Source organism: Ictidomys tridecemlineatus, chromosome 9 (assembly GCF_052094955.1).
Source record: "Ictidomys tridecemlineatus isolate mIctTri1 chromosome 9, mIctTri1.hap1, whole genome shotgun sequence".
Taxonomy (NCBI): Eukaryota; Metazoa; Chordata; class Mammalia; order Rodentia; family Sciuridae; genus Ictidomys; species Ictidomys tridecemlineatus.
This window is the reverse complement of record NC_135485.1, coordinates 3,945,314-3,971,378: the sequence shown is the minus strand read 5'-3', so window position 1 is coordinate 3,971,378 and position 26,065 is coordinate 3,945,314. Positions and strand designations below refer to the sequence as shown.

At 45.0% G+C, this 26,065-nt stretch overlaps 1 protein-coding gene across 8 annotated transcripts in view; it reads left to right on the top strand.

Moving 5' to 3' along the window:
* The window catches only part of Tbc1d14 (TBC1 domain family member 14), a 103,356-nt gene that overhangs the window by 28,962 nt on the left and 48,329 nt on the right, over positions 1–26,065 (top strand). For all 8 annotated transcript variants that reach the window (XM_078020973.1, XM_078020975.1, XM_078020972.1 and 5 more), the window contains exon 3: positions 17,093–17,213. In XM_078020973.1, the coding sequence (XP_077877099.1) occupies positions 17,093–17,213 (121 nt within the window). The remainder of the gene's footprint in view (positions 1–17,092; positions 17,214–26,065) is intronic.

Here is a 26,065-nt window from a genome sequence, read left to right as displayed (position 1 = left end):
TGTGGAAGTATGGATTAAATCCAGGCCTGGCTTTTCTGTTTGCTGCATGGTCTTGGGCAAGGGTCCATCTCTGAATTTCCCCCATCTTTGGGAGAATCATATGCTTCTAAGGTAAATCATGCCTAAGCTCCTTAGAATGGTCATCAGTGATTGTGTTCCAGTGTGCTGGCATGGTGTCTAGGATATAGTTGATTCTAAGCATGTATTTGTTGAAAGAAAAAAATAGCCTGTATGAATATGGTGAGGAGTAAATGAGGTGAGCTGCTTGCCTTCTGTAACTAATGAGGCCTTCCCATTGTTTATTCATAAGGTTATCCAGATACATGCCCTGGGGACTCTGTGTTGCTCCCATTCCATAGATGAGAATGCTATAGTGTTCCCATTTCATAGATGAGACTTCTCCTTCTCAGGGCCAGGCAGCTGGCTGGGACGCTGGGACTTAGCCCTTCTGCCACAGTTTTAATCCCAGGTATGCCCTTTTCATCTGAGATCGGCTCTTACTCCTCAAGGTTTCTAATATGGAAGGAACATACAGCATCTTGATTCCTCTCTGAAAGGGAGAGACCCCAGACTGCTCATGATCTGTGGTATAAACAAACTGTTAACTAGCAACCGTTTTTCTTCTTAGTATTCTGTTGAAGATTAAGAATACGTAGTATTTGTCCTTAGTAGAGTAACAGTTTGTGTTAAATTACATAGGCATTTTCTGCTCTGCATTTCCTCTCTGGGAAAGCCTGGGCTGATGTTGTAGCATGGAAGCCTGACTTAGTTCCCTTTCCTGCACTGCATGTTGGAGGGTTTGGGAGGAGAGTCAAGGAGTTTGTGCAGTACATAGCACAAGGTCTGTTGTGCATTGGCTGGTGGCAGTGTGCATGGTGGGGTCATTTCAGGGTTAGTTAATGAGTCACCTGTGATCTCTGACAGGTTTTGTGCCTGGCTTGGAAATACAGGCTGAGCGGCAAGTGTGCCTCCCTTGGAAAGTAGTAATGGTGGTGTGTAACAGACACCTGCTGCCAGCTCTCTGTCAAGGTGAATGTGGAAGTGCTTTGGGAACACAGTCGGGGGGGGGGGGGGGGGGGGGAAGGCCGCCAGACTGGAGAGGCTGCAGGGGGAGTTGGTGGAGCCGATTTGTTTGTTGGTGTTGAAGGTACAACATCAGGATCAAGTGTTTAAAGTGAACTCACCTGAGTGCAACACACCCAGCATAGAGAACGAGTATTCCCAGTCTCCCAGAGGCCTCCTTTGGGTCCCTTCTCTGGCAGAACCTTGCTTGCTAAGGTGACCACTGTTCTGACCTCTGTCACCATAGATTGGTTTGGCTGTTTGGGGTTTTAGATTAATGGAGTTGAGCCACGTACTTGGATCAGGCTGTCTGCTCACCACTCTGTGTACTCTTGTGGATGGGCGTATGATCAGGGTTTGATACTGAGGGGGATACAGGTCTTCCCACGCTCATGCCTATTTTGGTGGACAGGTATCATGGTGGGACGGCTGCATCTGCTCTCATGGATGTGTAGAGCACTTTCCAGGGCCTGGCTGTACAGTTCACACATTAATTATGTGATGCATCTTTTCACCCCGCCTCCCACTACCCTGTGGTACTAAGGATTGAACCCAGGGGCATTCTACCACTGAGTTATGTCCCCAGCCCTTTATTATTTATTTTTTAATTTTGAGAAAGAGTCTTGCTGAGTTGTCCACACTGGCCTTGGAACATGCGATCCTCTTGCCTCATCCTCCTGTGTTCCTGCACTCGGCTTTATTTTGTTTTAATGAGTGCAGTTTTTCTTTTCTTCTTGAACTCAGGGCCTTGTGCATCATAATTTCTTAATTAAAATGAATTCTAGTTCATAAGTCTTTTCGTTTTGTGGTTAGTGTTTTTTAATATCCTGTTTAAAAAATATTGGTATCTTCTGGAAACTTGGTTGTTTTGCCATTATTGACCGGATTCATGATCCATCTGGAATTTTGTGGATGGTGTGAGGAAACAGTTCCAGCTTATTTGCTATAAAGATCATCCTTCCCACTGAACCTCTGAAGCAAATCAGGTGGCTCTTTGTATTCTGTTGTTCTGTTTCTCCATTTTCTTTCTTTCTTTCTTTCTTTTTTTAAAGAGAGAGAGAGAGAGAGAATTTTAATATTTATTTTTTCTTAGTTCTCGGCGGACACAACATCTTTGTTTTATATGTGGTGCTGAGGATCGAACTCGGGCCGCACGCATGCCACACGCTTGAGCCACATCCCCAGGCCCTGTTTCTCCATTTTCTCCATTTTCTAATCCACTAATTTCACTAATAATCTTTTAGTTACTGTAGCTATATGATAGGGCTTGATATTTGATAGAGTATGCTCTCCCACTTTGTTCTGTGAGTTTTTTTAAAGATTTTTTTGAGAGAGAGAGAGAGAGAATTTTAATATTTTTTTTTTTTAGTTTTCGGTGGACACAACATCTTTGTATGTGGTGCTGAGGATCGAACCCGGGCCACACGCATGCCAGGTGAGCGCGCTACCGCTTGAGCCACATCTCCAGCCCATCTGTGAGATTATTGTGGCTATTTTTGGTCCTCATCATTTCCATATGAACTTTAGAATCAATTTGACAATTTCCACAAAAAAATTAGCTTGGGTTTTATTTGAGATTTTATTGAATTTACAGACCCATTTTTACTTACGTGAAGTAAAATGATCCTTCCATTTCTTTAGTCTTGATCATTTTTAGTGCAAGATTATTAAGTTTTTTTCATTAAATTAATTTTAAGATTCTAAGATATTATTTTTGGTGATTTTGCCATTGTCAAAAAACATAGATTTGACTCCTTAGTGTTTATTGAGAGTGCAGTTAATTTTAAGTGTAGAACTTGAGTCCTGCTAAGTTTTGCTCTTAATTCTGATAGTCGATCAGTAGAATTTGGGGGATTTTCTCTAGAAAATGATGCTGTCTGTGGGTTAGCCTGGTTCCTGTCCTTTCCCTGTTATTTTTGCTTCTGTGCTGCCTTGTGTGGCAGCCGGGCTGCTGGCTTCCCCTTAGTGTGGTACTCGCTGTGGGTGCTCTTCTCAGGCACCTCGCTTGTCGCTTTTATCAGGTCAGAAGTTCTCTCATTCCTAGTTTTAGGTTTTTTAAAAGTGAAGACTGTTTCACACTTTATCAAATGCTTTTTTCCTACATCTGTTGATGGTTATGTTTTCTTCTTCATTTTGCTTCTGCGTGAAGAACATATTTTCCCAATGTGAAGCTGACTTTTTGATCTTAGAAGAATCCCACCTTGTTTGTGATATGGTGTACTCTACATTTGTCACTGATTTGATTCGAAGATCTTTTGTTGGGACTTTTCTGTCTGTGTTTGTAGAGTGCGGGCTGTAGTTTTCCTTTCGATTCTGGCTCTGTATGAAGCCAGAATAACACATAAAAGGTTGAGGAAGAATTTGTAGAGTTGTGGGACTGTGAAGCTGTAGGCTGTATATCTCAAAAGAACTTCTCGAGGGGTCTTGGGAAGGACACTGGAGATGAATGAAGCACAAGAAGGGGCTGGGCCACTGTGTCCTCATTCTCCATCTTTGTTGTTCCCGCTCTGGCCTTACCTGAGCTGCAGAGGCCTAGACCAAGAAATGTGGGTTCGGCTCCTGGGGTTGTGGGAGGTAGAAGTAGATGGCAGGAATAGCCATTTGCCATGTATGGATAGAGTTGGAGCAGTGGCTCAGAACTCTGTGATTGTTAGAGTAGCTGAAGGGCCCATTGGATCTAGTACCTGTGCCTGGCCCAGAGCGTCTGATTCCACAGGTCTCAGTGGATTCTAGAACTCGCATTTCTACCAGCTCCCAAGTGATGCTGCTGTGGGTGCAGGCACCCCATTTTGAGAACCATGGGTCAGAGTCCCCAACCCTCTACCCACCTAGTGTTGGTTCCCTGGCTGGAGATCTTACCAGGTTCTTCCACTGGTCCTGAGGGCCTGGCCCAGGCTGTGCAGACCACTCTTATGCCAGCTGCTTCCCATAAAGATATTGTGGCCATGTATAACTAAAAAAAAAAAAAGTTAAAAGATATGGCCATTGGAGGTCTATCTCCAACAGGCATTTTTGGTGCCCTTGCAAGCACACAGCACACAGATGGGGCATTCTTCATTAAAGGACCAGGGGTGGGCGCGACTGTTAGAAGCCCTATTTGAGCCATGTGCGATGGCTGAGGCATGTCATCTCAGAGGACTGGGAGGCCGAGGCAGGAGGATTGCAAGTCAAGCTAGCCTTAGCAATTTATCAAGGCTCTAAGCAACTTAGCAAGCCTCTGTTGCAAAATAAAAATAAAAAAGGCTAGGGGTGTGGTTCAGAGGTTAAGTACCCCTGGGTTAAATTTCTGGAACATAGATAGATAGATAGTAAAATTAGGAGAAAGAAAGAAAGAGAGAGAGAGAGAGAGAGAGAGAGAGAGAGAGAAAGGAAAAAAAAAAAAAAACCTGGCCTGGCAGGTGGAGGAGGGTTATTTTTCCAGGGCTGATGATTGTTTCATGACTGAATGATGTTGGCTTCAGGTGGAAGCAGGTCCCTCTTATTGAAGGTTGTTAGTTAGATATCAGTTTGTTTTGCTTTTTAAAAGCAGTATTTGAAGCTACAGATGAGGGAAAATCCTTGGGTCCCTGGATGAAAGACTCTCACGGGCACTTGGACAGCGACTCTTGAGCTGTATCTGTGACCTACTTGCGTGTCTGATTGCTTGTGCAAAAAGCACAGTGTCTTGCATGTGGCATGTGCTCAGTGAGCATTGCATAGTTGGTGCCTCATGCCATTCTGTTTGTGTCCAGGTCTGAAGAGCCAGTGTGTTTTGTGACAGTTAATCTGCCCTGTCAGAACTCTGTGGCAGTGCTGGGCTGTGGCCTAGCCCAGAAACCCAGGCTTGCCTACTTTGCTGTCCCACCCTCTACCCCGCCCTGCTTGTAACTCACAAGGAGCCAGCCTCCCCACCCACCTCTCCTCTCCCCTGCCTTTCCAGCTTGTCTGCTCCATCCTGTGCATTCACCTTCCAGACCTGGAGGAGGAAGCAGGAAGGGCCCCCTCGGTGTGTTTCTGGGACTGTGGCTGCAGCTTGCCAGGAATGTGGTGACAAGAGGGTCAGTGCTTCTGCAGTTGGCCCCCCAAGCTGTGTTGTCACAGTAGACACCATGGCCGTCTCCCCTGTGCTCCTGTTCATGGACAGGTTGGTGGCTGTTGCCTTGCCTTTCATGCTTTTGTAACTGGAGACAGCAGCAGCAGGGTCTGTCCAGAGTGTGGAGGCTTTGGTATGGTTCAGCTCACTGTCCTTTATCAGGCAGAGGTGTTCCTCAGGTAGCCTTCAGTTTAAAACAGGTGCTGTCCTGTGAAGGTTTACTGTTTGTTGGGAGCTTGCCCACGTATAGCTGATGCTTATAACACAGTAATGGAGCCTCAGTGTGGTCCCCTCTCCTGTGGAACAGGTGGGTTTTTATCACAAGGGAGTGCTGCTTTGTGTGGCATGTCTCTCATAGTTGACATGGGTGGCCTTTTTTCCTCGAATTCTTAAAAGTCAGAGGCCAGTGTCAACACATGTGGTGCGAGTCAGCGTCTGAGGGTGGGATGGGCTTAGTGACCAGGCTTTAGCGGGCTTCTTTGTACATTTGCCTTCTCGACTATGATGAGCCCAAGATCTCTGTCCCCGACAACAGAGCATTTCTTAACCTCCTCCTACATATTCAGTGGTGACTGCACTTGATGCCTTTCTTGTAAGGCTGTTGGGAGAAGTGTTGAGTTCAGGTCGTGGTACCTGTAACAGGTTAATGTAACTCACAATGGTGGCAACCAACTGCCGCACTGTCCCGCTTGTTTCTGATTGCATTGGACCAGAAGTTGCTCACAGTTTTTGTTAGTGAGATGAAGCAGGGAATGAGCAAGAAGCCCCAAGAAATTACTGAATTACAAATGGAGCTCAGGTGTGGAGTGTCTTGAAGGAGGACTGAGATTTATTGTGTAGACTCAGAGGAGCTTTGAGAAGCCTCTGATCACTGTCCATGGTCAGTAGAACCTGCTCTACTGGGTGTGGAGAATGGCGTCCTACCAGTTCATCTGTCCTCTACTTGCAGTGACAGGCGGTGGCCTCTGATGCTTTATTCTGACTTTTGGTTCTGTGTGGCTAAGCTGGGTGTCTCTGAGTGGGTCTCCTCACCCTCTTTGGATCTCGCTCCCTCTATTTTCAATGTACCACAGAAGTTATCAGGTAACTCTGATAAATATACACTTGTATGCTCTGTGTGCCAGGACCTGTTCTAGGTACCAGATGCAGCAGTGAGTGAAGAGACAGTGTTCAGCCCCAGGCGCTGTTTGATCTGGTGGAGTAGACAAATCAGACAAGGTGGAACTGTCACTGCTGTCAGTGAGAGTGCCTCTCCAGGGCAAGCTCTAAAACCATGTGGCAGGGACCCACATGCAGCCCTGCATAGTGTTTTGTAGTCAGCAAGTGTCGAAAATGGCTCCTGAAAGTTTCCTTCTTTTGACGTCAGTAACTTTCCCAAGGTTAAGTCAGTGGGGGACAGTGCCTAAGAAGTAAAGGGATTTGCTACTTCGGCTTTACAGTCCCTGGTCTAAGGACAGAAGTGGGACTTGGCGCTCAGTCCTGCTGTAGCTTCGTCCCCTGTGAGCATGCAGCATCAGCCTCTGATGCCTAGGTTTCACACACCAGACACAGGACTGGGTCTGAGATAGTATTAGTGACGCTTAGCTTTCAGGACCCCTCACTTGTTCCTAATTTTGTGACCATAATTAAATTTTTTTCTTTCTTTTAATTTTTTTTTTTTAGTTGTTGATAAACCTTTATTTATTTATATGGGTGCTGAGAATCGAACCCAGTGCCTCACACATGCCAGGCTAGTGCGCTACCGCTGAGCCATAGCCCCAGGCCTAAATTTTTTTTTGAAGTTGTATAAGCATCAAGGACACTTGGATCAGCTTCTGCAAACAGATGATAGAGGTACTGAAGTTGCAGATGTACTGAAGCATAGGGGTTGGGGACTACAAATCAGAGCCACAGGCTGCTGCGCAGCTCAGGCTTGCTTTTCTGCGGGAATGTAGACCCGTTGTGGACTGAGAAGTCAGAAACTCAGGTGTTTTCTTTTTTTCCCCTATAATTTGTGGATTTTTTTTTTATTAGCTACACATGACATTACAATGATCTTGGCAATTCATTCATTTGAATCAATTGGGGTATAGTTTCTCATTTTTCTGTTTGTACAGATTGCAGAATCACATTGATCATACAGTCACCTATATACATACAGCAATCATAATGTCTAACTTGTGGATTTAAAAAAGTGTTCTATAAATAATTCACACTGAAGAACACTGGGAAGACATGATTCAGGTTCCTAGTTTGTCCCCTCTTCTGATGGCCCTGTGCACTTGCCATAGCTGCACTGAACTCTTTTTAATAAAGAGTGTTGGGGTGACTTACACATTATCCCACATGGGTCTCTTGAGGGCTTAGGAAGAAGGTAGTGTTAGCTCCACTCATAACTGAAGAACACGGAGCCTGGAGACTATAGTTGCTTGTTCAGGGGTGCTGCTCTGTGAAGGAGCAGAACTATCACGGTAGCTGGTCTCTGTGTAGCCCCCCACCCTTTATTTCTTTGCCAAATGTGGTGATACAGTCATCTCCCTGCTTGTGGCTTTTCTGATGGAGACTGAGCTGCCTGATTTAGGACACTGTGGGTGTGGCCAGGTTCAGGTTTGGGGGCCTTTGCACCAGGAAGGTCAGTTCTGCCTCACTCCTCGATTTGCTAGAAGCCAGTGATGCAGGAATGAGGACAGCCACAGGAAGACTGTGGACAGCAAGTGGGTTGCTTCTGGCCACTTCGTCCTTGTTGCAATTAACCATTCTCCTATGTCCCCTTCCTGCTGCTGCCAGAGCTCTGCTCTTCCTTAGAAGTTGAGGGTGGAAAGGAGTGAATGTGTTTGCCTGCACTATCATCCATGCTGCCGATGTCCCCCTGAGGGTGGTGGCCAGCCACTCTATTCACCAAGGGAGGAAACTGAGAAGTTTGTGGGCTATGTCCAGTGGAGCAGTCTCTGTTTGCCCACTGACACTTGTCTAGGGAGACCTGAAGGGCCTGTGTTTGTGTCCTGGGTGGGCGGCCTTGGGAATTTACCTGTGTGGCCATCTTCCTTGGAATTCTGTCACCAGCTACACACAGAAGCTGTGGGTGATGTTTACAGTAAATGCCATAGGACAGGAGCTCTATGACTAGAACAGTGCCTGACAAGGTCAGTGTAGTTTAGCAAATAACAACTACATGTAGGTCAATAAATGTCTGAACAAATGAAGGTGACACTTGCTGGCATAATGTGGCACCTCCGTGCTATGCAGAGGTCTTTCGTCTCCCTGCTCCTAAGGCTGTGCCCTAACTCCTCCTCTTTGTGCAGTGGCTCAGGGCTCACCTTCTTTTGCCTCTGGTCTCCTTGACCACTGCAGCGGGGAGGACTTTTGGGCTGGTGATGGGACAGTCCTTGCTGCATCCCAGAGAAGGGAACTCGCTGTATAGTTTTGGTCTTAGAAAGTCAAGGGTGCTGACTTTTTATGGGCTGGTTTCATTGTCCTCCTGTTGGGATGCTTCAGCCCTCTTGTGGATGTCAAGCCTGCACCTCTGCCTAAGTCTGACCCAGCCCTGTAACTTGGGCCATCTAATTCTGCTCTCAGGTTCTGGGTTTTCTGGGGCAGAAGCTGCTGACTGCATCCTGTGTCCCACCAGTAAATGAACACAAGGCCTGGTGCAGGTCTGGTTGAGAGAGATTGCTACTTGCTGAGGGGCTTGCAGTGAGAGCCAGGCCCGTAGTTGCCCCGCAGCCACCTTTCCAGCAGGCTTGCTACTTCATATTGGTGGCTGAGTCTGGGTAGGATGCCTTTGAGCATCTTGATCTCAGTGGCTTCAGGAGGTAGGTGATGGAGTAAGGTGATAATAAGTGGTGCCCACCAGCACACACACACATTGCTGAACACTCTTTCCTGGGATGCCCTCAACCTTCAGTCTTCTCTTTCCTCTCCCCACCAAGACTAAACATACCTCTTCTTGGTTCTCCTCACCCCTAAGTCAGTAGAGAGTTTTTTAGTGGGCTCCTTGAAGCTGATGGCCTTTCTAACTCACCTGTTTTATGGTCTGGACCTTGGACACCATGGACACGCACTGAGTGGGTGTGGAACTGAGTTGAATGTGCTGGGCACAAGGCCCTGCAGTAGGCACTGGATACTTTCCTAGCCTTGTTGGCTATGCTCAATCCTGGGAGAGGGAAGTGAGGCTCAGAAGAAATGGCTACCAGTGGTAGAGCCAGGATGCAGATGCACTTCTGCCTGCCTTCAGAAGCTCTTGGGCCTGCTCGATTCTGCTGTGCTGAACAGGCTTTTGGTCCTTGCCTAGCCATCCTCTAGGCTCAGTGTGAAGGCTGTGGTCCTACTACTTTCAGTCTGAGGAGAGGTTTGGCCTCTAGGAAGCATAGAGCAGGCAGTGCTCAGCAAAGAGCTGTGGAGTGAGTGCAGACCATGAAGGAGGGGCAAGAAATGGATGCGGAGGTCCACGAAATTGCCTTCTATGTAATTGCCTCAAGATTACATTAATTAATTGTGCTTGAGCACAGTGATTGGACTTATAGAGATCACACCAGTGCAGGTGAGTAAGCTCATTCTCACTCTCTCTTCCAGAGGCTTTCACTCTTGGTGCTAGTGGAGCATCACTGAGTAGTCTCATCTTCTCTCTAGCTTTTTGCCTGTCCCAGCACTTTGCACCATGCCTGCAGCAGCTGCCTGTACCCTGCAAGGTGCGTTGCCATGTGTGCAGAAACATCAGGTACTTTATTGGGTTTGATGAAGTCGTTCTGATCTGAAGGATGGGAGTGGGAGTGGTACAAAAGTGTTTCATTTTCTTTTTTTCTTTTTTTTTTTTTTTAAACTAGTCACATTTTTTTTTTTAATATTTATTTTCTAGTTCTCGGCGGACACAACATCTTTGATGGTATGTGGTGCTGAGGATCGAACCTGGGCCGCACGCATGCCAGACAAGCGCGCTACCACTTGAGCCACATCCCCAGCCCGTGTTTCATTTTCTAGTGGCAGAAATATCTAGTTTTGCAAAGACTTTTTATGAACTTTCAAAAAGAGTTTATATATATATATATATGTATGTATATATATGTATATATATATATTTTTTTTTTGGTACTGGGATTTGAACCTAGGGGCACTTAACCACTCATCCACATGTGTAGCCCGTTTTATTTTTTGAGACAGGATCTTGCTAGGTTTCTTGGGATCTCCCTGAATTGCTGAGGCTGGCCTTGAACTTGTGATCCTCTTGCCTCAGCCTCCTCTCGGGGTGGGGAGACCTTGAAAACCAAGAGGAGGGGTGTCCAGTCTTGGTGAGGAGAGGAAAGAGAAGACTGAAGTCTGAGGGCATCCCAGGAAAGCATTAAAAGTTGCTGGGGCCAGGCATGGTGGCATACTCCTGTAATCCCAGTGGCTTGGGAGGCTGAGACAGGAGAATCCTGAGTTCAAAGCCAGCTTCGGCAATGGCGAGGTGCTAATAAGCAACTCAGTGAGACCCTGTCTCTAAATAAAATACAAAAAAAAAAAAAAAAAGGTTGGGGGTGCTGGGGATGTGGCTCAGTGGTTGAGTGCTCCTGAGTTCAATCCCTGGTACCAAAAAAAAAAAAAAAAAAAAATCAGGTTACTGGGATAGAGGTGTTCTCTGCTGTGCCCACCTAAAAAGAGGTAATGTATTTTCATGGTTCAAAATTTAAAGATTACAACAAAATTTATGGTGGAAGCTTGTGTTTCACCACCTAGTAACCTGTCCTGGAAGAGTGAGTGTCAGCTTCCTATACTGCGTGGCCTACTCCCTACTGTCTCATACCTTTCTTTCTTTCTTCCTTTCTTCCTTCCTTTCTTCCTTTCTTTCTTCCTTTCTTCCTTTCTTTCTTTTTTTGGTACTGGGGATTGAACTCGAGGGCACTCAACCATTGAGCCACATCCCCAGCCCTATTTTGTATTTTTTTTAGAGACAGTACCTCACTGTTGCTGAGGCTGGCTTTGAACTCATGATCCTTCTGTCTCAGCCTCCCGAGCTGCTGGGATTACAGGCAGGCACCAAATGTCTTTCTTTTTTTTTTGGTACCAGGGATTTAACCCAGGGGTGCTTTACCTCTGAGCTATATTGCCAACGATTTTTTTTTTTTTTTTTTTTTAATTTGAGCTAGGGACTCCTTCTTAAGTTGCTTAGGGCCTCACTAAGTTGCTGAGGCTGGCTTTGAACTTGCAATCATCCTGACCCCACCTCCGGAGTTGCTGTTACTACAGATGTGCGCCACCATGCCTGGCTTGCTTTTGTCCTATGACAAAACGTAGGTCCCCAACATTTTCCCCCCAAAATGTCCCCAATCCTTCTTAAAGCTGCATATGCCTGTGTTGTGAACTCTTGGGTTTTCTTTTTATGACACTTTAAAAATATTTTATTGCATATAGCCAGCATACTTCAACAGTGTGCTTATGCATGTCAGGAACCCAGTGAGCACAGTGACTCTCTGTTGCACAGCATAGGTGCAGTCCCTCTGTCCACAGGGGTGTTGATTCTCTGTAGGTTTGGAGTCTTGTCCCCACTTGCCTCTCTCCCCCAGCCCTCCTTGCCTCTTTGCAGATGGTGATCTTTTACCTACTTCTTGCCCAGCAGGGTGCCTCAACAGACCTGGGGCAGTAAAGAGCCTGGTAATTCAGGGAATGAGAGAGGCTGAGGAGGTCAGTGTTTGGGTACTCACATACCTGGCTATACCTGGCTGTTCTTGCTGGCATCCTGCAGGTCCCAGGTAAATGTGTCAGTGACTCACCTTGTTCCTGATTCTGATGACATCCTGTGCTCATGCACTTGTGAGTTTCTTTCTGGCTTCACAGAAGAGTTGTATGGCAGAAATCGCCACACCCTCTTCCCCTCAGAGTCAAGGATTGACCCAGGGCCTGAGTCTGCTAGGCTAGTGCTTTGCTATTAATCTAAGTCTCCAGCTCAAACCACGTTTTTTTTGTTTTGTTTTGTTTTTTTTGAGCAGAGGGTACCGGGGATTGAATTCAGGGGCACTCAGCTACTGAGACATATCCCCAGCCCTATTTTGTATTTTATTTAGAGACAGGGTCTCACTGAGTTACTTAGGGTCAAGGCTGACTTTGAATTCCTGATTCTCCTATCTCAACCTCTTGAGCCGCTGGGATTACAGGCGTGTACCACCGTGCCCGGCTGCACCACTATTTTTAATATGATTTTGTTGTTGGTATCCAAGTCTCCTTCTGAGTTGGAACCTGTTGAGGTGAGATGATCACTTTCTAAGCCATGGAATAAATACCACAGTGAAACTTTCACTCCTTTTTCCTGCTCCAATGGGACCTGTGCCTCCTCCAGCCTGTTGAGTTACACTCCTCCTTCATATTGGCATGGCTTTATTGGGGACAGCCCCCCAGCATCTTTTAGAAGCGGAGGCTGCTTCAATAAGATTTTAAATGCCACTGACTAGCATTTTGCACAGATCCCACTGAGGCCACACCCTGTCCCCTTTCCTGGGAGCTCCCCATTTTTGTAAGCCAGATCCCTCTCCTCAGATCTCTCTGTGCCATTGTGGGGAGGGGTAGAGTGCTGGTTTAGCTGAAGGGGGTGGTTTGAGTATAGTCCCTGTTCCCCAGTGGAGAAATGCCTGGTGAAGGGGCAGCTTTGCTCTGGAAGCTAAGTGTGTGACTGGGCTGAACCCTGGACTCTTCACCTCATTTAATCCTCATGTCTCCTTTTTTGGGGAGTGCATAACAGCTGAGGGAACAGCCTCTGAGGGGCCTCATGGGCAGGTGGCAGGAGCTGAAGGGGATGGGGCCAGTCCGCATGCCAAAAAAACAGGTGCAAGTCTGTGGAGGGACGTAAAGACACAGCATAGGTGATCCATTTGTGCTTTCAAATGGTGACTCTTGGCTGGGGATGTGGCTCAAGCGGTAGTGCGCTTGCCTGGTATGCATGCGGCCCGGGTTCGATCCTCAGTACCACATACCAACAAAGATGTTGTGTCCACCGAGAACTAAAAAATAAATATTAAAAATTCTCTCTCTCTCTCTCTCTCTCTCTCTCTCTCTCTTTAAAAAAAAAAAAAAAAAAGTCAAAAGGTGACTCTCAGTAGATGGTGCCTGGGACCTGAGGATGTCTTTTGAGTCGTTAGGTGTAGTTAAGGCCCCTGGGAAATATGGCAGGAATGAGGCCTGTTGGATGGTTGTGAGGGCACCGCCCCTCCTCAGGGCTTATACAGGAGCTTCTTGCCTTTCAGAAGGAGGCATTGTTGGTGGTGGTCTGTGGAAATTGCCTGCAGCCTTACACACCTGCCTGCTGCAGCTGGAGGAAGATTGGAGTGGGCATGTGGGTGGAAGTGAGTGGTGAGGTGAGATAGCTTGGCACTGGGCCACCTGTGCAGTGTGGGGGAGGGATGACATGCACCAGATTAACAGATATGCATGGGTGTGCAGAGATCTAAAATCTAAGGTTGCCCTGTGTCCCTGTGCAAGGGTGATGGTTGAAGGCAGGGAACATAGATACAGCACTGTTTGCACTGGCGGCTGGCTCAGACAGCTGCAGGTGAACTGGCCTCTCAAAGTGTTCTGGATCTCTCTTGGGTCAGAAACTGCCTGGAGGTTAACAGCTGCCTCTTCCTAATGCTGCCAGTAGAGTGCTTTTCCTCCTTCTGACAAAGGGGTTTATTCTTCAGCTGAAGGGCCCTGCACTGGGGATGGGAAACAAGGGAGTCTGTTCTTCTGTGGGGCTTTTTTTGGAAGTATCCTCAGGCGCTTCCTCCATGGCAGGCACTCATCTCCCCTGTAGGCTGTCCCCAGCTCCCTGTCTTTCTCAAGGACTTGATGGGGTGCTGCTCTTCCCCCACCCCATGCTCTGAGACCCCACCTTCCATTGCCCCTTTTCTTGTAGAGACCCTACCCTGGCTAGAGTCTGCTTCCCCTGAGCGCAGCAGCTCTGTATGGATGCCTTTGTGTCAGATTTGCCTCCCTATAGACATGCATTGGGCTGCTTTACTTGCCAGCAAATATGCATTGAGCACCTACTCCATGCTGGATAAGGCTCTGGGAGTGTGGAGTGATTGCCCACCCCTGCCCTCCTGGTGAGGAGAGGAGGGGGTGGACAGAGCCTACCCTGCAGATACAGAATAAAGTAGTGAGTGCTCTGGAGATAGCATTGGGGAGCTGGGCTGAACAAGCATGAGGACTTCTGGTGACTTTGTGAGAAGAGGAAGCTTAATTCTAGCAGCCCTGGTCCCATGGCAGTTGTCAGTCACGTGTGACTGCTGCATGTCCCAGCGTTCAAGGCTGAGGGGTAGGCTGACTCATTGGGTCACACAGCTCAGGAAGGGAGGAATAGTTCCATGTGTGTGGGGTTCCTAAAGTACATGTCTGTGGGGAGCTTCCAGACCCCATCAGGAGGACAGCACAGGTTAGAGGGCCAGAGGGTCCAAATGAATGGGTTCCTTACCATCTAGCTTGGTGCCCTTTGGTGTGCTCTCACTGTGCCTGTTTGGGGGTGAACTTTGCTTCTGTGATAAGCAGACCTTGCCTGGATTCAGTTGCCAGCTGGGCCAGGCTCAAGCTTCCCATACCTGCTGGCCTGTTCAAAGCCCCTGATTGCAGCTTCTTTTTTATTTGTAGTGACTTGTTTTGGGGTTTTCAACCTCTTATTTACAAAAGATAATATATTCAAGACACTTTTAAAATTTAAAAAATCTGTCAAAAGTCATGGTCTGTTGTGTGAGTGTTAGCTTTGAGTTTTGATGTGTTTGTCTGTACCACTGTCATGCAGACTTGGGTAGCACTGAGGGTACTCTGGTGTCTGCCCCTGTCCTGCTGGCCCCTGTTGTCTTGGTGAGGAACACCTTTTGTGTTTAGTCTCCCAAATCACAAAAATCTGGGAGCCAGTCACTCAGGCTTCCCCTTGTCACACACTCGTACCCAGTTGCTTCTGTGTAGGTGTCCAATCCATTCCCTAGACCCTCTGAGGCTCTGTGCCTCTTTGCTTCTGAGCCTTCCCTCCTGAGAGCATTCTGTTTCCCTATCCTTCCTCCCCATGCCAGCCAGCTGGCTCCCCAGAGACATGCAGTTCTTTTTCAGCAAGATGCAAACCTTGTGAACTCAAGTTCCTTCTGCCATGTCCTTAGTATCTTCTGGGTGCCTGGGATTGTTACCTGGTTTAATTGCGTAAGTCCCCTACTGATGGCAAAATCAGATATTAAAGGGATTGGCTCTCCTGACTCAAAGTTGATTTCTTATAAATATGAATAGAAATTGTCTTGGACAATGAAAGCATTTCTGACATGGGTTCCATTATAACCATAGCAGAAATGCAAGAAAGAAAATGATGAAATCCCTTGTTTTCTTTTGTGAAAGTTTTGTAGTTTTATTTTGATATAATTTCAAATTTAATGAAAAGTTGCCAGAAAAAAAAATGACACGATGACCTTCATCCAAATTTACCAACTGTTTATCTGTGCCCCATTTGTGTGCCATCAGTTCTCTCTCATATATGCGTATTTTTTCCTGAACCCTTCCTTAGAAGAGTAAATTGAAGATATTATATCCCTTTACTCCTAAATATATCAATCTATTGCCTAGGAACAAGATGATTCTCTTATATAATCACAGTATAGGTATCAAATCAGGAAAGTTAGCATTAATCTAAGGCAGTTTTCAAACATAATTAGTCTTTTCTCATGGCTCAGCATGTAGCTCAGGATCACAGTTTGCATTTGTTGCATCTCTTTGGTCTGCCTCTGATCTGGAACAGTCTTCTGTCACTCATGATATGTGTTGTTGGAGTGTAGATTTTGTTTTTACCTAGAGGCCCTTAGTGTGGATTGGTGGGCTTGGGGCACACCCTTGGTTGCTATGTGCTGGCATGTCAGGTGGCCTCATAGCACCAGATCAGGTCCAAGTCCTCATATAGGTGATGTCAGCTGTGAGCACTTGGCTAAGGTGGTGTCCCCAGGTTCTTCAGTGTAACAAGAATGGTTTTTACTTTTGTAACTCATAATTTATAGGTGTTTCAAGCTATGTAAAGATCCCATTCCTCATCCATCTTTGGCCACCAGTTCAGCACCAGTTGCTCACTTCCTGACCCCACTAGTGATTACTAGCATGTGGTTAGGGCCTTCTAAGAGTCCCCTGTTGTTTATGTGTTTATTTACTTATATCTCTCTGGGCCATGGATTTCTGTTTTAATGGGTTCTAATCCATATTCTCATTATTTTGATGGTAACTGTTTCAGAATTGGTCAATAGGGTCCCCTTTAAGCTGGCTGCTGTTTCTGTTAGGGCCCATGTTTCTCATACAGCCAAGTGCTGCAGGATCACCCTATGCTTTCTAGTGATGCTTTGAAATGTTTGTTTTAATAACTATACCAATACAGTGCATTCTAAAACATGGTTTGTGTGGACTATCAGTTGGGAGTTGTGGTTTTGGGGGCTTTTGTTTGCTGTTCTTGGGAGAGAAGACATGACCATCACATGAGTGCCTTTCCTTTTATGATACTTGACAACTCTGTAAGTAGATAAATACAGATTAACCTTGCAGAGAACTGAACTGAGCTGGAGGCTAAGTACTAAAGCAGCTGCTATTCTTAGAAACACTGTGCACCTCAAATTCTAATTCATACAACAGCCTTGTTGATCATGGGTTGGTGTCCCTTTGTTAAACATAAGAAATTGGGGTTAAGAGAGGCTAATGTATATAAGTCCAGTGTCACATAGCTAATGAATGGTTGAGCCAGGGTTTTAATTCAGTTCATTTAACATGTTTCCCTACTCCAAACTGTAGAATATACACAGATAACAGTTAAATAACAAAACGTTCATTGCTGGTTTCAGGACTTTCTCTTGCTTCATAGTTCTGTCTGATGAGTTAAAAAGTATGTGGCTCACCACATTATCCCTCTCCAGTAAAACTTGACTTTTTTTTTTTTTTTTTTAATCAGAATCATTTGGCTGTCCTAATGTCTCTTTAAATACCCAGACGTTCCTTAACCCTTTTATTTTCTTCCTATAGGAATTTGCTTGCTAGAAAACAAAATGCACGACTTGACAAACAAAATGACTCGGGATGGAAGTTATTTGGAAAAGTGCCACTCCGAGAGAATGCTCAGAGAGAGCCAAAGAGAATGCAAAAGGTACACCAGATTCAACCCAAAAACAGGCTGTCGTATGTACGGCATATGTGCACGAACCCTGCAGAAACAACTATTGCTGAGGCTTGGAAATCAGAAAACTCTTTGTATTATTTGCATGCTAAGTTCCTAAATAAGCTAAGTCTGTATCAGAGTGTGAATGAATTTCACCCTTTTTATTTCTTATAGCTTGTCACATGCACATAGGGAAGTTGAGTGGACAGAGTTGAGCTTCAGATATTTGTAACTTGATTAAATTTATTTATTCATGTTTTTTCACTAACAGCTGCAAACTTATTTATCATCAGATTTTTTGGTTTGATATTAAAGCATTCTCCCATGGGTTTCTTGGGCTTAAATCTTTTCCAGTGTGACTCTGGAATGGAAGGCTAGGCTGTCATCTTCCTAGGCTCGATAGGACCCCTTCCTTGCTCACTCTGAAGTTACCCACTTCCACGTTGGGGTCAAGCCAGGCCTGCAGCACTCTCCCCTCCTTGCTGCATTGGTCCTCCCCATAGGAGTCATGCCAGCAGCTGCAGACACATGCTCATCTTTGCAAGGGAGGGGGGCTCATGCACAGATGTGGCGTGCTTGTGGTCTGGGTAACCTTGACAGGTAGCCCCGCAACTACTTCTAGGCCCCAATGCAGCCATTTTGGCATTCTGACAGTGTGCTGTTGTCCCAGTGCTGTGACATTATCCCCAGCCACCTTCTTTCTCCAACCTGATGTTTGTCAAGGCAACACTGTTGAGGACAACTACATGCACGATCTCATAATTGACACTGGGTTTAGAGGAGGGATAGGCACCTGTGCTCAGTAGTGGCCCCCTGGAAATGATCCCAGGGCAGGTTTTCGAGGAGCTCAAGTGTGTGGAAAGGAGGCAAGGCCTCCCAGAAAGCCTCCCACACAGGCACAGAGTTGTGGCAGAATCATTATGGGGATTTGTACTGACTGATTGTGATGTGCTAGTTTTAAATGGTTCCAGTTGGGTTTCTAGTTCCTTTAAAACTGGGATTGACTCTGTGAGGAAGGATTGTTATCCTTGGTTTACCAAAGAAGCAGAGATGCAAAGGCCAAAAGATTTATGCAGGGCCACGCAGCTAGGAAGTTGCAGAGCTAAAATGTGACTGGAGAAGCAGCAGGAGGAGGCTGTCCCCAGTGCTAGTGTGCTTGGTGCCCGCCTCCTACCTGAGGGTTCTCTGTTGGTAAGGAATGACGAACTCACCCTGGCAAGTCCCAGTGAGAGAAGGCAGGGTCTGGCCTAGTGCTGAGGTCATGATGGGGTGCAGTGATGGCCCCTGTGACTATCGGACAGATGGGCAGATGACCTGCTGGATGTGGGAGAGGCTGAGGCGCAGCCTGGCACTGGCCTCTATAGTCTAACCTCGGCCAACTATCTTGAATGCTATCCACCATTCACCATGCTAATTGTCTAGACCTGGAATTCACCTTTGTGATTGTGGTATTTTAGTTTGTAGGCTTATCATAAGCCACATTTTGTAGGCTTATCAAGCAAACATAAAATTATAAGTTTGTATGCAAAACCCAGATGCAAATTTCTTAGGAGACTAAGTAGTAACACTGTTGTAAGGTTTTTAAATAAATCTGCACTTTAAGCAAAAGTAAGTTATACAGATGAGACATTCCCATCACTTTTAATATCTGTTGCCTCATATTTGAATTTCTCATTTAGTACCCTGGATTATTTGTTCATTTTTGTTTTAAGGTGAACGTTTTCTTGACCTCAAAGGTTTTTTTGTTGTTGTTGTTATTTTCTTTTTTTGAATTGAAATGATCAGGCCGGCTGATTATGTGGTAACACAGTACTGTACAGAAGACCATCTGGCTTCAGTCATCAATAATAAAGAATGTCATTATACCTGCATGAGTCATCCAGCCCTGCTGAGGATCTGCTTGCTTGTGCTTTGTGTGTCTCATCTCTCATGCCCTGCTCCAGGTTGGCAAAGTCAGGGAGGAGTAAAGTGAGGGGCCTGTTGCTGTGAGAAGGCTCTGGGCACCAGGCCTGAGCGTTGCTGTTATAAATATAAACTCTCTCAGCCCCACTGTGGAGAGGCGGGGATGGGCCTTGAACATCTACATTTGTGATCTAGAATGGAGATGATAATGTGTTAGGTCTAAAGCATATTCATAAGGTGTTCAGGAAACTCTTAATTTCTTTTCCTTCTTTGAGAACTTTTATTTTTTTTTAAATTAATTTCTTTTATTCTTTTTCTTTTTCTTTTTTTTTTTTTTGAGAAAAGCAGCATCACATGGTGATTTAGGAACATGAGCTTTAGGGCCAGACTGCCTGGGTTTGCATCCCAGCGCTGCCACAGTTGAGCTGTGACTTTGATCAAGTTACTTAACCTTTCTGAGCCTTGATTTTCCTCATCTCTAGAACTGAGAGAAAAATAATATCTACCTTTAAGGTGGTGAGGATTAGATGAGTAAATATACATCATGCATTCAGAATAACAATGAAGGAAGTAAGTGCTGGAAAAGTGTTCACCATTAGTACCATTTCTTTCTCCTGACAAGATAGTCACAAACAAGAGAAAGTGGAACTGTAGTGTGAGAAGGAGCCTGAGCCATTTATTTGCTGCTTCTGCAAATACCAGGCCTCTTGGGACCAGCTCTTTTTTTGCCTGGGGTGCTGGAAAAGCAAAAGCAGTTGTGTTTGAGATGCCAAGCTGAGGGACTGGTATACACCAGCCAGGAGCTTTGGACTTGATTTCCAGCATCACCTCTTTTTGTCTGTATGACCTTATGTGTTGTTTCTTCTTGGTTTTCTCGTCTGCCAAATAGTCATTACCACACCTACTTACTGGATTGCTGGGACTGATGAAATTGGAAATGTATGTGATATATTTCTGCCCAGAGTCTAGCACAGTATATGGCTCAGAATTAGTCAAGAAGAGGTTCTCACAACTTTTAGTTAATAAATAGACTCAGTTTTTGATGTAGATGCTGTATGTGCTTTGTCCAGGGCACACCTGACCTCGTTCTAACTGGGCCATGTTCTTACTTGGGCCTTATAGACTTCAATTGGGGTAATGTTAATGTATTACTTTCAGTTATCTTTTCAAATTTCATAAAAATTTTGAAACTTATGTTTTCTATTAATTTTAATTATGATTTCAGAGAGATTTCCTTAGCAGGGAAAATAAAAATCACCAGTGGTAAGAGAGTCACACTAAAGCCATAGTTCCCTACCTACCCACCCCATTACTTTATTTACTTATTTTTTCATGTGGTGTTGAGAATCAAATCCAGTACCTCACATGTGCTAGGCAAATGGTCTACCATTGAGCCGTAACCTCAGCCTTAAAGCCATAGTTCTTGAAGTCCAGACAAGGCATGCCATTATTAGCTGGCATTTGTGAGAAAGGTACATTCTCAGGGCTTCAGCCACCTCCCTCTCCTCAAACACAGCACGCGCACACACACACACACACACTCTCTCTCTCTCTCTCTCTCTCTCTCTCTCTCTCTCTCTCACACACACACACACACACACACACACACACACACACACACACACACACACACTGGGGCTGGGGCCCACAGGTAATTCTTATGCATGCTAAAATCTGAAAATCAGTGCTGTGCAAGAAGGGAATATTGGATTTGGGAATAAAATAGTCGTTTTCACCTTTACTTAGTTAGCTCTGGGCTAAAGGGTCCAGAGCACACCAGCATACAAATTTTGCTAACTGCTGGTGAATTGGAGTTCTTGAGAATAAAGGTGGGGAGAAAGAGAACTGCCTTGAGGTCTCCAGCCTTTGGGTTTGTATGCACCAGGGCTCTGACTAGATTGGCAGGGATGGTGACACTGCCTTGGAAGTGCTGTCCTTTGTCTTATAAATAAAAGGAGGCTGTCTTTCTTGGATTCCTTGGTTCTTGCTGCACAATTCAGAGCCACTGAGTAGATTCATCCTGGGATCACAGAGAAGTACAGGACTTCCTTGGCTGTTGCCTTCACTGGATCAAGCAAAGAAATTTTAACAAATAGATCCAATAATTAGTTGCAATTGTGATAAATGTGGAGAAGTCCAGAGTGCAGTGATCACAGAGGAGTTTTTGAACCACTGAGAACATTTCTTTGAAATCAAGTTTTTCAAGTAACTGCCAATTGCCCTGTGCAATGGTCAGTTCTTAGCCCTTGTTTTCTGGACTCATCAGCAGCTAACCCCTTTCTTTCCCTCCAGATGGCTCATCCTTCCTCTTCCCAATCCTGTAAATGTTGGAATGCCTCTCAGGTACTTCCAAGTCCATGGTCACTCCCTATGTCATTTCTGCTGGACATGAGTCTTCATAGCCCAGACCTACACGGGAGCCCTATGCTTGTCTTCAGTCAGGACTCTACCCCTGAACTGCAAATCCAGGCATCTAGCTGCCTAAAAGACTGTAAGAAGACCAGGTAAAAAGCAAATGTGAAGCTTTGTAATTCAAGCAGATGTCAGAGGCTTGGGGCTGGGAACATGATTCAATGGACTTTGTGAATCTTTTAGACAACATTGTATACACAGACTTAAGGAATGGGCACTATTGTGAGAAAATGAGGCTGAGCAGTCCTGGTTGGGCTCAGAGACAGCCATTGACGGGGCAGTGATGGCTGCAGGAAAGGACAGGCTGGTAGATTTCAGTATCCTGGATCTGACTCTTGTCATGGGAGCAGAGGTGAGTACATGGCCTGTTGGTTTGGGCTCATATGACGGGGAGTGTCTTGGATGGCCTTCTAGAATTTCAGGTTAGCTTTTAGATCTTAGAACTTCAGAAGGTGGCTAATCCAAGGGAACTTGAACTGACATTTAGTCTCCTTACCTAGGATCTTTCTGGGTGACTCACAAAGTCACAGAACATCACAAATTGCAGATAGTGTAGATCAGGGTGGTCAGTATGAGTAGCTGGCTTTGGACCTAGAGGCGAACTACAATAAAACTATTTTCACTTTCATAAGCCCTTACACCTTTGGAAGGTGAGCTTCAATGAGCTTACAGAGACAGCAGGTCCCAGTTTCGGGTACTATGGAGTGTGCACATTCCATTTGCCTCCCTAATGAAGCTGGGAAGCTGAACGGAGTACATGAAGCAACTGTCTGGGTGCTGGAAGGTACTTGACAGCAGTGGACAGTGGAGGACCAGGGTTCCCAGCACTGCTGAAGTGATACAGAGTTCAGCGATTTTTTTCCCCTCTGAACTTGGGCAGCCCTAAATCCAGAAAGGGGTGCTCAGGTGGGCACAGTACCAGGAGAAGCCCTGGTGTGTGAGATCTGAGGAGGCACTAACACTCAGGCAAAAGCCCTGCTTGTCATTGTCCTTCCCCTGTGCTATTGCACCCCAGCTCCCAGACAGTCTTTTTTTTTTTTTTTTAAAGAAAGAGAGAGAATGAGAATTTTAATATTTTATTTTTCGGCGGACAAAACATCTTTGTTTTGTATGTGGTGCTGAAGATCGAACCTGGGCCGCACGCATGCCAGGCGAGATTGCTACCGCTTGAGCCACATCCCCAGCCCCCCAGACAGTCTTAAGGCAGCAGCAGTGGGGACTGGAGCCCTTAGGACAAGGAACTGATGAAAAGAGCTTTCTTCCCCAGAAGGTGGGTGAAGCCCCAGCACTTTATCCTGTCTTGCCTCCACCTGGTCCCGATGAAGACACAATTGTGGTAAAAAGTGTGTGGCTAGATAACCTGAACAGAGGAGACCTAGGGAACCAGAAAATGTTAGGGAATTGCAGGGAGGAGCAGCATAGGAAAGTGATCCTTTAAAGTTTTTAGAACTCCTGGACTTCCTACCAGGTTGTGGGAGTGTGGTTCCCACCCGAAGTGGTATTTGTAGACTGAAGACTGAACTTCATGGATCCCAGACTGGTTACTGGGTGACGGACATGTGGGATAGATTGAAAAAGTACTGAGAATGTGGCTGAGTTTGGAACCACAACTCTAAGGCTAGCTGGAACTTGGGTCTGGAATCCAGCTGGATCATTTACCAAAATAAAAAATGTCAATGTTTAGACAAGATCCAGACTCTAAAATAATACAATAGTCAAAACATCTGGAAGGCAGTTCAGAATTACCTGGCTTATGAAGAACTACAGTTATCTTTTTTAAAAAATATTTTTTAGTTGTAGTTGGACACAATACCTCTGTCAGTGCTCCTCTCTAGACACAGGAAGAGCTGAGTGCCACCATCAGCTAGCTGGGTCTAACTGGCCCAAAGGCATCCCAGCTTCCACCAGCAGCAGAGCGCATGTTCCAGGCACACTAGGGTAGACCAGGTCTTGGGCAGGGAGAGATTGGAACATTTTGAAAGAACTAAGATGCTACAAATTGAACTCTTTGACCACAGTGGATTATACTAGAGACAGTGACAGAAAGATGACAAGGATGCCTCCAGAAACTTGGAGGTTAAACAAGTGACAAACTTGTAAATGAGTTATGCGTTAATGAGAAAGTCAAAAGGAAAACTACAAAATATTTTTTTTAATTATACATGGACACAATACTTTATTTCATTTATTTATTTTTATGTAATGCTAAGGATCAAACCCAGCGCCTCATGTGTATGAGGCAAGCGCTCTATCACTGAGCCACAACCCCAGCCCCCTACAAAGTATTTTGAAATACTTTCTAGGATGCAGTGTTTGGAAAGAAAATTGATAGCATTAAAATTCTTAATTTTAATGGGTTATGGCTGGGGTTATGGCTCAGTGGTAGAGTGCTCACCTAGTGCAGTCGAGGCACTGAGTTCGATCCTCAGCACCACGTAAAAATAAATAAAAGGTATTATGTCCAACAACAACTAACTAAATAAAAATTCTTACAAGACGAAAGGTCTCACACCAGTAATCTAAGTTTCTATCTTAAGAAGACATGAAAGGGCAAACCCAAAGCAAGCAAATAATAAACACAGAAACATAAATAATGAGGTTAAGACAAGAAAATGGTAGTGGAGCCAAGAGCTGGTTCTTTGAACTGATCAGTAAAATTGATCAAACTCTATAGTGTACTGACAAAAGAACTAAGTTTTCAGTAAAAGAAATGAAAAAGTGAGGGATACCACTGTGGACCACACATAAATGAAAAGGATAAGAGAATGTTTTGGATAGCTCTCTCTACATAAATTTGACACCTTACATGAAATGGTCCATTTCTTTGAAAATTACAAATCATGTAGGATGAAATAGATAACCAGAGTGATCTTTCAATTACTTAAAGGCAAGTAGTAGTTAAAAACCTTCCCCAAAAGACCTCCAGGCCCACATGGTTTCACTGATGAATTCTACTGAATATTTATAGAAAAAAATATAATTTTAGAAGAGGGAAGACTTCCTGACTCATTTTATGTGGCTGGTATTACCCTGATAACTAAACCAAACAAATAGAGTACTAAAATAAGACAAACTGCAGCCCAGCATCCCTGAAGACCACACACACGAGGTCCTCAATACAGTATTAACAAATTGGATCCAAGAATACGTTAAAAAAGCAATACACATGACTAAGAGATGTTTATCCTGGGAACACAAGGCTGGCTCAGCATTTGAAACCAGTCAGTATGATTTGCCACAGTGCTAAGCTAAAGAAAACCGCATGAGCCCATTAGTTGAGGCAGACAAAGCATTTGATACAATTCAGTATCCATTTCCAATAAACCATCTCAGCAAGGACAGTAGAAGAGAGCCTCCTAAACCTGGCAGAGAACATCTTCAAAAATAGCTTTTGCTATAGCCCAACTGAAAGCTCATTTGCCACTGGTGGGAGTGCACAGTGGTGTAGCCAATATGGAAGAGCAGTTAGGAATTAAACAACAACAAAAAAGTTTTGGAAGTGGGATGGAATGCAGGAGCACTCTACCACTGACCTTCATCCCCAACCCTTTTTGAGACTTGGCCTTGCTAAATTGCTAAGGCTGGCCTTGAATTTGTAATCTTCCTGCCTCAGCCTCCCTAGTTGCTGGGATTACAGGTGTGCACCACTGTGCCTAGCTAGATATTTCTTAGACAGTGAAGTATATGCAGTTGTCTTTTGGTATCTCTGGGAGATTGATTCTGGGGCCCTCGGCAGATCCCCAAATCCTCAAGATATTCAAGTCCTTTAATGAAATAGTATAGTATTTGCACATAATCTGACGTCTTCCTGTAGACTTTAAACCATATCTAGATTACTTAACATACTTCATACTATATAAATGCTGTGTAAATAATCTTGAGCCATGTTGTTTAGGGAATTATGACAAATGCCGTGCAGATGCAGGGTTTTTTCCAAGAATAGTTTTGGTTGGCGGTTGGTTGAATTGTTTGATTAGGAACTTGCAGATATGGAGGTCTGACTATACCTTAAATTAGCCCAGCAATCCTGCTCTTCAGATTTTAGCATAGAGAAATGAAAATTTATGCTGATACAAGATCTTCATGGGTGGTAGGCCAGTCCCCTTTGTCTCCTTCTGCCCCCACTTCATTCTGGCCTTATCGGCTTGCTATTTTCTCTAGGCCTGTGTCCCTGCCCTTGCCTTGGTCTTTATAGGGCCAGGTGTCAGCTCAGTTGGTGTCTTCTCAGGTCCCCCTTCTCAGGTCTAAAGGGACCCCATGCCCACATGCTCAGTCTTTTGCATGCTTCTGGGTCTTTTTTTTCTTTCTTTCTTTTTTCTTTTATTAATTTTTATTTTTTATTAGTTGCTTGAGACAATACAATGATCTTGACATATCATACATTTGATTCAAATGGGGTATGAATTCTCATTTTTCCACGTGTACAGATTGCAGGATCACATTGGTTATACAACCACATATATACATACAGGAGTACTAGTGTCTGTTGTATTCTGCTGCCCTCCCTATCCCCCCTCCCATCACCT